The following is an 11,641-nucleotide window of genomic DNA, read 5'->3' as shown; positions in this document are numbered from 1 at the left end:
CAGTGTGGTCTTAACGAGGGTAACACGGCTCAGCTTTTATCAATGTCTGTGATTGCTGGCTGGTCTAATTATGAAGGCTTGTTAACAAATATCCTACAAACACAGAAAATGGAGAAAAAAAGGAATCGCAAGCCGAACTGGACTGAGGAGCAAGGTTTGTTGCTGGCCCAGTTGGTGAACGAACATAAAGGTATGTTACGAGGAAAATTTGGCCCAACTGTCACTAGCCAAGGCAAGAGGCGTGCCTGGGACACAATATCCCAAACAATCAATGCCTCTTTTCCACTGGTGGTGCGGACAGGCGACGATTGTGAGAAAAGGTGGTATGTGCTGCAGTCCAAGGCAAAAGATGAGATTGCAGCACACAAGCGGGAATCCTCACTCACAGGTGAGCAAAATATTATAGCCTACCACATAATCTGGCAACTTGCTCCTGCTGGCAAAGTTAATTTACATGCCTAAGTACTGTGTTCATTGACTGTTTCTTTCTAGGGGGTGGACCACCTGCAAAGCGGCTGTCCCAGGTGGTCAACACTGTCTTTCAAGTCCTGGGACACTCTGAGGTCAGGACACTCATTCACACGTCAATGATGCAGGCCCTTGAAGTGCAGCAAAGGTAGGACACAGGGTTATTCATATCAACAGTGTTTATTCATTGCAGAAGCCATTTCATGTGTTATCCATGCTCATTGTATTAAATTAATTTAATCAAAACAATAATTAAACTAGGCCTATGTATTTCTGTAGCATGGAGCCATCACAAGAACCGGGCCCATCAAGTTTGCCGACAAGATTGCCGCCTGAACCATCTGCAGCTGCTACTCAGGATAGCCCAGCGGATCAAACACCATTCCCATCCGCAGCACCTGCTCCGTCAGCATCCCTGCAGGAGAGAAGATTGCAACTCACAATTGATGTGTTTGAACAACAAAAAAAAGTCCTTTCCCTTCAGGAGGAGTACTACCGCCTTAAAATTGAACACCTAAAAAATAAACCATTTACAGTTTGTGTTCTGTGTCTTGCATTTAACAATTGCAGGTGATGTGCAGTAAAACTGTGGTAGTTCTTAATACCATCACAAGTTGTCAAATGACATGGGGCTACAGCTTGCCTGAAATGTAAATTTGTGAAGTTTGCCCTGTAAGGCAGTCCACTCTGGGCTAGGTTCCCCTGTGGAATGTGAATATCTTCTTCACCACCATCCTCATCGTTGTCTTCATCCTCATCCTCATCGCCATCCTCCAGAGGTTCTGCAATCTGTCTAACCTTGCAAATATTGTGTAATATTGCACAGGCTATGATGACTTTGCTGACTTTTTCAGGCCTCAGCCGCACCTCTCCGTGGAGAACATGAAAGCGCCTCTTAAGCTGGCCTATGCCACGCTCCACCACCGCTCTTGTTGTCTTGTGGGCCCTACAATAGAATACAGACCTTTAATTATTTGATGGAAATATTGCACTACTTGGATGCTCTAACATATTGCTTGCATTTCATTTCCATGATTTTTGTATTGTTTGGCTTACCTTTTATAGTTTAGTTGGGGCCCTTGGCGTGGCTGGAGGTAAGGTGTAAGGAGCCATGGTTTGCATGGGTAGCCACTGTCCCCTAACAAGTGGCAATTAGCTGGCACATAGCGTCTCTCAAAAAGCTGTCTGATGCCACTCTCGGAGAGCATTCTCGCATCATGTGTGGAGCCTGGCCATTTAGCCACAATGTCCAAAATCTTACAGGCCGCATTGAACACTATTTGCACATTGATGCTGTGGAAATTCTTCCTGTTAACAAAGACAGCCTCGTCCTCTGATGGCGCAATTATTCTCACATGTGTTCCATCAATTACACCCACAACGCCAGGGAATCCTGCAATGTCCATAAATGCCCTTTTATGTGTGTGTAAAGTGCGGGCATCCAGCGGGAGTGAAACAAATTGTGTCACAATATTAGGTTGTGACAAAGCTGTCAGTGTTTGGGAGATGACTCTGCTGACGGAGGATTGGGACAGTCGAGTTGGTGAAGTAATTGCATCTCTAAGAAGATCCACCACAAACATGATTCCTGCACGATCCAATCTGTAGCGTCTCAATAATTCCCTGTCATCCAGTGTTTGCAGGACATCTCTCCTGCCTCCTCTGTTGGCCATTTTGTGCAGTTGCTTAGGGGAACTCCCAAGCCACTAAAAGTCCTCTTCCCTGCTCTTAGCAGATCTCGCCTTGGGAGCCCTTTTAAGCCCTAGGAATCTTGAGGAATAGCTTTTATATTAACTGGGATTTTCGTGTCACTTTTAGGGGAAATTCTAAGAAAACGTCATGACTCTGAGAATTTTCTTAGAATTTGGCCGCTAGGAGCCACTTTTTGCACAAAAATTCTTTAGGGATACGGGCCCAGATGTCTAAATTTGCGCATTTGACTGGAAAGCTTTCAGAAATGGTCTCCAAGGTTAGTTCTGTGTCTGACATCCTCAAAGAGATCATCAAAGACAACAAGAGGCAACGCAACAAACCTGCAAAACCCACACATGAGCAAAAGAATAAAAGAGAGTTTAAGGAAAAAGCAGATAAATGTATTAATGATATGCAGAAATAAATTTCCAAGATAAAAAAGGGAGTCAAAGAAATGAACCAAATAGCAGACAGAATATCAAATCGATTGAATGCAAACACAACTAAAAAAAAAACCAATATTACATTACAGCTTGTTACATCCACCTTAATGTTAACAATATTAATGTTAACATTGCAGTGCACAACAATTAATGTTAACACTGTCAAAAGATCAAAGATTATTTGCTGTTTTATATTGTGCTTTTATAATAACAGAAGCACAACAAAACGATTTACACCACATTATGTGCGCCAAAACAGTATTTATCGTTTGAATTTAGTATTAAAACTTACAACATTTGAAAGCTGAAACTTTGTTTAAAATCTGTAAAATAGGGCTAATTTGGTGTAAGATGTACATGGAACTTTAAGAATGAGAGTTGGCAACCCTGTTGATGGGAAGTGATGTGAGTAAATCAAGTCGAACCATACTAAAAAAAAAACAAAAAAACATCACAATTAATTAACAATTAACAATTAATGTTAACACTGTCAAAAGTTACAAAGTTATTTTGTGTGTATATTGTTCTTTTATAATAATGAATTTCACAACAAAACATGTAATAAAAAATACAAAAAAGATGTACTGGAATGTAAGGTGAATAAAGTAATTACTGCTTGAAAACTACTCTGATTTCACTTTTATTCAGTGGCCAAAGTTAAACCTTAACAAAATCCAGATGGCCTGTAAAATGGATTTGATCTATATAAGGAACTGCAACATAACACGTTTAAATAGAACTTTAAGAATGACAGTCATTGATGCAGGGTTGCCAAGTTCAGCTTGGAGTGAGATTTTATATGTATATATATATATATATATATGGGGATAAAAATGCAGCTGAATGCCTTTTTTTTTGCAACATTTTAAACTTGGTTTAAATTCAGTATTCGCTTGCATTCCTTGTATGTGCTTATACAAGTCTCATTAAAAAAGGAAGTTATTAACTTTTTAAATGTAAAAATATAGTGTTTAATCATCTCTAAATATTTATTCAAATTAAAAACTTAAAAATAAGTATGCTGGTATGATCTGCAATATTCTAGATGTATATTTAGTAAAGAGCCATACAGGTATCTAGTGGGTGAACCATGGCATTACAAATGAAAATGATTTTTTTTTCGACCACAAAATGACTCTAATTTGCCTCTTTGCATTGGAATTTAAAACCCTTTTCTATATTTAACCTTAAATACTACACTAATTTTGATATAAGTAATAAAAATATATATATATATATATATATATTTTAAGTCATTAATGGACCATAATTATTGGACAAATAGTATATAGTACTAAATGATCTCCTTAAAATATTAAATGAATATTATTGAACTAAAATATATATATATATATTAACTGAAAAATAGTTTTAATAACTATTTAATAACTGAAAAATAACTGTATTGTCACATTAGCAATACCTAAAACCATATTAACCCTTACGAAAATGAACCTATTTAATTTTCATTAGGGTTGCCTCTCCATCACTTTCCAGAATAAAATTATGCTGTAAATGTCATCGACATTAAAATCAATGCAGAATATGCTGTAATGTTTACCAAAAAAATGCTGCAAATACCTGTATAGTGAAGCTGTCGCCGCTATCCTACTTAAACACATTCAGATATACTGTCAACGTTGGTTTGTTTTGAGAGCTCCGTGAATCACGTGACCACGTGGCGGCAACGCCCGCGAGATCAAAGATTGTTGCAGCTCTGTTTTTCAACGGCTTTGGCGTTAACAGAAGCACTACATTTTACAATTTACACCACATTACGTGCGCCAAAACAGTATTTATCGTTTGAATTTAGTATTAAAACTTACAACATTTGAAAGCTGAAACTTTGTTTAAAATCGCAAGCAGGGTTGCTAATTTGGTGTGAGATGTACATGGGCAGAGTGAGAGTTGGCAACCCTGTTGATGGGAAGTGATGTGAGTAAATCAAATCAAACCATACTAAAAAAAACATCACCTTGCCCTCTCCTAACAAATTCTTCCACAGTGGAAAATTTGCCATCAAAAGTGAAGGTAGTGACACATACAGTATGTGCAGGATAGATTATTTGCAATCACAAATCCAGTGACACAATGAGTGAAATTAATAATAGCCTGAACAGTAAATTGACCGGTGGGGCAAAATGTTTCTAAAATGAGTCCAGTGAGCATGATACTGCATGATTGTTGTAAATTATTAACCAATGGTGTCATAGTCACATACAAAGTGAGTTCAGTGAGTGTTGCCTTTGAGATTTCTTTCGGCATTGAAAGTTTGGACCAGAGAACATGAGCATCGTTGTCCTGTTGTCTGAAGTTTGAATAATATCTCTGAAGTGAGGTGGCCTGTGAGTTAACTGGAGTGGGTAACCTCGTCTATGGTTTTTACAACCCAACCTGACACATCTGGATGGACAGAGATTTTAGTTTTTCGACTGGCAAGTCGCCGCAAGGGGGGCGGGTAACTGACCATCTTAAAGAAGAACTCCACTTCCAGAACAACAGTTTAAAAATAATTTACTGACCCCTTGTTATCCAAGATGTTCATGTAGATGTTCATGCCTTGCTGATTGCCTGCACAGTGGCCTTTGTAGCGTGCAGAGCCAGGGCAGTCGCTGTGCGTAGCTGTTTGAAGGCCTGAGGATTCTGTCTAGACTCATCCATGCCATAGAGGAGTTTGGCCTGACACACTTGTAGAGCTGGCATCGTATTAAACACTAGGTGCTGTGCAATTAAACCTCACTCCCCTGATCTCAACATGGCGACAGACGCTAGTGGCTACAGTCTTTAGCCTCCTTGTTAGCGCGCCGCCTCCCATGCCGGAGGGTTCGAGACCCACTCAGAGTGGTGTGCGAGTAGGACCTGGGGAGAGGGGTTACAGTGGTACCGTGACCCAGATAGGAGTGAGATTCAGGCAGGTGAGTGTAACGGAAGCCAGCAGTGGCTGCAGTCTTTAGCCTTCTTGTTAGTGCACCCGCCTCCCATGCCGGAGACCTGGGTTCGAGAGCTGCTCAGAGCAGTGTGCGAGTGGGACCCGGGGAAAGGGATTACATTGGTGTCGTTACCCAGATGGGAGTGAGTATAATGGAGGCCAGTGGTAGGTGCTGTGCAGGTGAACCTCACTCTCCTGATCTCAAGAGGCGCAGTAGCGACAGACGCCAGTGGATACAGTTTTTAGCATCCTCGTTAGTGCACCCGCCTCCCATGCCGGAGACCCGGGTTCAAGACCCGCTTGGAGCGGTGTGTGAGTAGGATCTGTGGAGAGAGGTTCCACCTGCACGAACTGCACTCATGGCTCAACATTTGAGTTTGTTGCCTTTATGAATTTCTAAAGCATTCAAAGTTTGCACTTTGGCCCAGAGACCATGAACAGGGCAAGTCTCAACAAGTGTTTCTTTAACTTCCGGTTTTCCTTTTCTCTTCAGGTCTTGTCTGGAGATGTTTGGCCTGCGGATGACGTGACCTCTCCAACCCCAGAGTGTTTTCATGATTTAATCATATTTGTGGTCGCTGTTGTCCTCAAAGTTTCTACTTCATACAGGACAGAATTTTACATTGCTGTTCAAAAGCCTGATCATCTTTAGCCCATTCTTGCCTTGATATTTGCTTTGCTTGTCTTCTGATGCTTGTCTGTGCATGACCTGTTAGAGTCACTGCAGTAAAGGCTTTAAGCCTTTCTGATATTGTTGCATCACCTGCACATTTCATGAGTCACTGTAAACAGTTGTATAGTCTGTCTTAGGTTAATATTATAGTCAATTATTTTATAGTGTATAGTTACATGTTTTTAAAAATTGTTTTGTCTGGTGTATTTTTCCATACCAATGAATGTCGAGGCATTTTTCTGTATTTCTTTATCTGACTTGATGTCGAGGTCTTTCTGTTTCTTTATCTGACGATGAGAAAAAAATGTTCATGAATAGTCAGCACCAATAGCTTCGTGGTTTGTGCATCTACATTTAGCGCAACTGCGCTCACGGCAACCTGAGTTTGATTCCCATTTCAAGAACCAAGGACAAAACATATCTTGTAAAGTTTCACATACAAAGTTAAATACATAATAATAATAACTTAAAATAAATAACCAAATTCAGATAATAATAACAACATAAACATATACAGAGGAAAAAACCTTATACATTACCAAATTGATCAAAGATGACACTTAATGATAACAATTCCATGACTAAAATAAATAAAAAGGGCAAGATAGGACAGCCGCGGTTAATAAAAAAAACTTTTAGTAGTGTTAAAGCTAATTAGGATTAATATTAACATTATTATGTCTATAAAACATTTCAATAACATTAACTAACAAATCACCAAAACCAAATAGCTTGAGAGTCTGCAAAAGAAAATCATGCTCAAGGATGTCAAAAGCTTTGTAAAAGTCTAGGAAAAGAATCATAGCTGTGGACTTTACAAAATCTGCATAATCTAAAAGATTTAAAACAAGTCTTATAAAGTTACTGATGTGCCTACCTTTTACAAAACCAGATTGTTTCTCAGCAACCAACTTGTTAAGATTAACCTTTAATCTAAGGACAAATACTAAGGATAACATTTTACAATTGACAGTTAGGAGAGTAATTGGACGCCACTTATCAGTTAAAAGAGTGTCTTTATCTGGTTTTGGAATAAGGCAGATTAAACATTTATTTGTGATTTTTTCCAAGCATTAACAAAACACTTTGTACAATCAAGGTTAGTATACTTTTTTTTTTTTTTTTTTTTACCCCCATGATAACCCTTGCCGCCAAAATAAATTACAACATTTAAATTTAAATTTAAATAAAATTACAACAAAAATAGATAAAATTATAATAAAACAAAATAAATAAAATAAAAAATAAATAAATAAATAAATAAACTTTACAGTATTGTATACATTTACATTTAAACAATATCAATTATAAAAATAACTCAAATAAATAAATACCTACATGATAATGCAATAATCTAACATATTTATAGTGGTCTTCTACATAAATATGAAATTAAACAATATTGATGATCACATTTAAACCAGTTTACACAAATCTCTTTAAAATAATCAGTTAAAGGGGAGAGTCTTCATTTTTTCAAAATATGTGATCATAGGTTGCCATGTCTCATAGAATTTTTGGACAGATCCCTTCATTAAATATTTAATTTTCTCTAATTTCAAATATAAAACCAGGTCACACATCCACACTGAAGCTTTAGGTGGGACTACTGATTTCCACTCAAGTAATATCCTTCTTCTCACTAATAAAGTAGCAAAGGCAATAACATTTTTTACCTTGTTTGTCAATGATATTTTGTGTTCTGGCACACCAAAAATAGCCATTTCAACACTAGGTTTTATTTTTAAATTAAAGGCATCATTTAGTATTTTAAATATTTGTGTCCAATAGTCACTCAACTTTTGACAAGCCCAGAACATATGGAAAAAGTCTGCCTTTTCACTTTTACATCGATCACACACCTCATCGACATCAGGATATATTTTTGAGAGTCTACACTTTGTGTAGTAGGTACGGTGAATAATTTTAAATTGTATAAGACTTAGGCGTGCACAGGACGTGGATCTATTTACTCTGCTCAGAGCCTCCTCCCATATTTCATCAGATATTTCAGTTCCAATGTCCTTTACCCACTCTCCTCTAATTCGTTCAATTAAAGCATCATTTGGAGACATAATAATCATGTATATTCTTGCAATTTGACCTTTAAGATCAAAGGGAGACTGTAGAATTTTATCCAGCAATGAAGCAGGTGGTAGATCAGGAAAACTTAAGCTCTGAGTTTGAATAAAGTGTCGGACTTGAAAATAACGAAATAGATTGGATTGTGACAATTGAAATTTTACAGAGAGGTCACTAAAACTTGCAAAAGTGTTGTCTATATAGAAGTCCCTACATGTGGCCAAGCCTACTCTCTGCCACTGTACATATGTAAAATCTAATTTACCAGCAGGGAACAAATGGTTATTACATAGAGGGCTTAGCATAGAAAAATTGGTTAGTTTATGCCTTTGTCTAAATTGGGACCATATCTTGAGTGTAGAGCAAACAACAGGACTTGAAGAATATTTAGAGGGAGAAAATGGTAACTTCATTGTTATTAGTGAAGAAAGTGATGTGGAAGTACAGGTATTTGCTTCGGATTTACACCAATCAACTTCAGGTGTATTATACCAACAAGCAATTTTTTGGAGGTTAGCGGCCCAGTAATAACTAATAAAATTAGGAAGCGCTAAGCCTCCCATGGATCTGTGTCTTTCGAGCAGTTCCTTACGGGTTCTAGGATTCTTCCCGTTCCACAAGAATGATAAAATAGGTTTATTTATTGTGTGGAAAAAAGCTTTTGGGAGAAAAACTGGAAGGGACTGAAATAAGTATAAGAATCGAGGTAAGACATTCATTTTTATACAATTTACTCTGCCTGCTAGAGTTAAGTGTAGTGCGTCCCATCTCTGTAGGTCAGATTTAATTTTACTTAATAGTGGTAAGAAATTTTTTGCATATAAACCTGAGAAATTGCGGGTAATATGAACTCCCAGATATTTAAATCCAGATTGAGAAACCTGAAATGGAAGGGATGCTGCGTTGATTTGTAAAGCAAGGGAATTAACTGGAAAGCATTCGCTTTTAGAAAGGTTTAGTTTATATCCTGAAAAACTGCCGAAATCTGATAACTTTTCTACTATCTTTGGGACATTCTCAACTGGATATGAAATGTATAACAACAGGTCATCCGCATATAAAGAGACCCTGTGTTCCATCCCCATTCGATCAATTCCCTGGATAGACTGCAAAGATTTAAGCATAATAGAAAGTGGTTCGATCGCTAATGCAAAAAGAAGAGGGCTTAAAGGGCAGCCCTGCCTTGTGCCCCTAAATATTGGAAAAAATTGCGAACGTATTTTGTTTGTAATAACTGATACTTTGGGTTTAGAATATAGCAATTGGACCCAGGCTATAAATTTTGATCCAAAACCAAATTTTTTTAGAACTGTAAATAAATAGTGCCACTCCACTCTGTCAAATGCCTTCTCTGCATCCAGGGACACCACCACCTCTGGGGCCTCCCTGGATGCAGGAGAATACAGAATACCAAGGAGTCTTCTTAAATTAGTAAATGAGTGGCGACCCCTAATGAAGCCTGTTTGATCTGGTGATACAATTTCTGGTATAATGGTATCAATTCTAGAGGCCAATACTTTAGCAAGAATTTTAACATCGACATTTAACAAAGATATTGGTCTATAGGAACTGCAATCAAGTGGGTCTTTTCCTGGCTTCAGAATAAGTGTAATAAATGCTTCTGTAAGAGACTTTGGCAACTCTGAATTAATTAAAGAATTCTCAAACATTTTTAGAAGAAGTGGAGCTAATTTGGGGGCGAAAGCCTTATAAAATTCCACAGTATAGCCGTCAGGGCCAGGGGTTTTACCATTTTGCATTGAATTAATAGAATCTAAGATTTCTTGCTGATCAATTGGTTGTTCTAACCTTTCTTTTTGATTTGGGTTAATTGTCTGGATATTCAGATTATTCAAAAAAGTTGACATATCTGATGTATCTCCAAAAAAATCTGAAGTATATAAATCTGTATAATATTTTTTAAAGATATCATTAATTTCTTTAGGATCCACTGTCAATTGTTGTGATGCATTATGAATCTGTGGGATTAACCTGGAAGCTGACTGACTTTTTATCTGATGAGATAATAAACGGCTAGCTTTTTCCCCATGTTCATAAAAATCCCTTTAGACCAAAGCAGATTTTGTTGAGTTTTTTCAATTGATAATTGATCGTATTGTGCTTTAAGTTCCACTCTCTTTTTAAGTAGTTCTTCGGAGGGCGATATAGAAAGTTGTTGATCTAATTTTTCAATTAAATCTATTAGTTGTTGTAGTTTAGCATGTTTCAACTTATTAATAGATGTAGAGTAAGATATAATTTCACCCCTAATGACTACTTTCAGTGTCTCCCACAGAACCAATGGTGATATCTCTTCTGAAGCGTTTGTGAGCAAAAAGTTATCTATTGCCATTGATATATGTTTGTGAAAATTTTTATCTGCTAACAGGTTAGAATTTAATCTCCAAGCAGGATGTTGAGTGCAGTGGTGATTAAAACGTAAATCGAGAAGCAATGGTGCATGGTCTGATATTATAATTGTAGAATACTGAGTCTTTTCCACTAAAGGAAGTAATGTCTTATCTAAGAAAAAATAATCGATTCTTGAGTATGAAGAATGGACAGGGGAAAAATAAGAAAATTCCTTCTTTTGAGGAAATAAAAATCTCCACGGGTCCACACAGCCCGTTTGTGTCATGAAGGTTGATAAAGCATAAGACATTTTAGTCTGAGATGTAGTTTTCGGATTTGAACGATCTAATACTGGGTTAATAACACAGTTTAGATCCCCACCAAAAATTAAACGATACGAGTTTAAATCGGGTAAGAATGAAATAATTTTGTAAATGAAGTTAACATCGTCCCAGTTAGGGGCATAAACACATACCAGGGCAACAGGAGTATGAAACAAATGACCAGTCACAATAACAAAACGTCCTTGGGGGTCTGAAACAAATTTGGAAGCATGAAATTGGACCTTCTTATGAATTAGGATCGCTGTTCCTCTTGCTTTACTGTTGAACTGGGAATGGAAGACTTGTCCAATCCAGGGTTTTCTGAGTCTCATATGATCTGCTAGCTGCAAATGTGTTTCTTGCAGGAATGCTATTTCAGTATTCATTTTTTTAAGATGAGCAAATATACGAGCTCTTTTGTTTGGCCCATTCAATCCTTTAACGTTCCAGCTAATGAACTGAATGGCAGACCCTCCAGTCCTATTTGTATCACTCATTGGTCAATAATTCTGTTGTAAAGAATAAGACCTTCTCTCCAACACATGACAAGCAGGTAAAAAAAACAAAAAAAAAAAAAAAAAAAACACACATTTGACGGTGACTATCCCAACCCCACTGAACTTTTCCTATATTTGCCTCAGGAACAGAGACAAACTGCAGGACCCCATTAACAAACCCC

The 11,641-nt window shown here is 37.4% G+C and overlaps 1 protein-coding gene across 1 annotated transcript; it reads right to left on the bottom strand.

Annotated features, from left to right (window-relative positions):
* Positions 1-818: 818 nt before the first annotated feature.
* Positions 819-2,141, bottom strand: LOC127158892 (putative nuclease HARBI1). The gene is made up of 3 exons (XM_051101855.1): positions 1,525-2,141; positions 1,197-1,414; positions 819-883 (listed from the first exon to the last, which is right to left on the bottom strand). The coding sequence occupies exons 1-3, from the start codon at positions 2,139-2,141 to the stop codon at positions 819-821; spliced, it is 900 nt and encodes a 299-aa protein (XP_050957812.1).
* Positions 2,142-11,641: the final 9,500 nt, after the last annotated feature.

Source organism: Labeo rohita, unplaced genomic scaffold (genome assembly GCF_022985175.1).
Source record: "Labeo rohita strain BAU-BD-2019 unplaced genomic scaffold, IGBB_LRoh.1.0 scaffold_1763, whole genome shotgun sequence".
NCBI classification, from domain to species: domain Eukaryota; kingdom Metazoa; phylum Chordata; class Actinopteri; order Cypriniformes; family Cyprinidae; genus Labeo; species Labeo rohita.
Note: the sequence above shows the minus strand (reverse complement) of the source record. Positions and strands in the feature narration are given on the sequence as shown.

Excerpts from the sequence above, each read along its gene's own strand:
- LOC127158892 (XM_051101855.1), bottom strand. The coding sequence starts at position 2,141 with ATGGCCAACAGAGGAGGCAGGAGAGATGTCCTGCAAACACTGGATGAC. Across the intron at positions 1,415-1,524 it reads CCCCAACTAAACTATAAAAG|GGCCCACAAGACAACAAGAG; the intron begins GTAAGCCAAACA and ends ATTCTATTGTAG. Across the intron at positions 884-1,196 it reads AGACAACGATGAGGATGGTG|GGATGCTGACGGAGCAGGTG; the intron begins GTGAAGAAGATA and ends TCTCTCCTGCAG.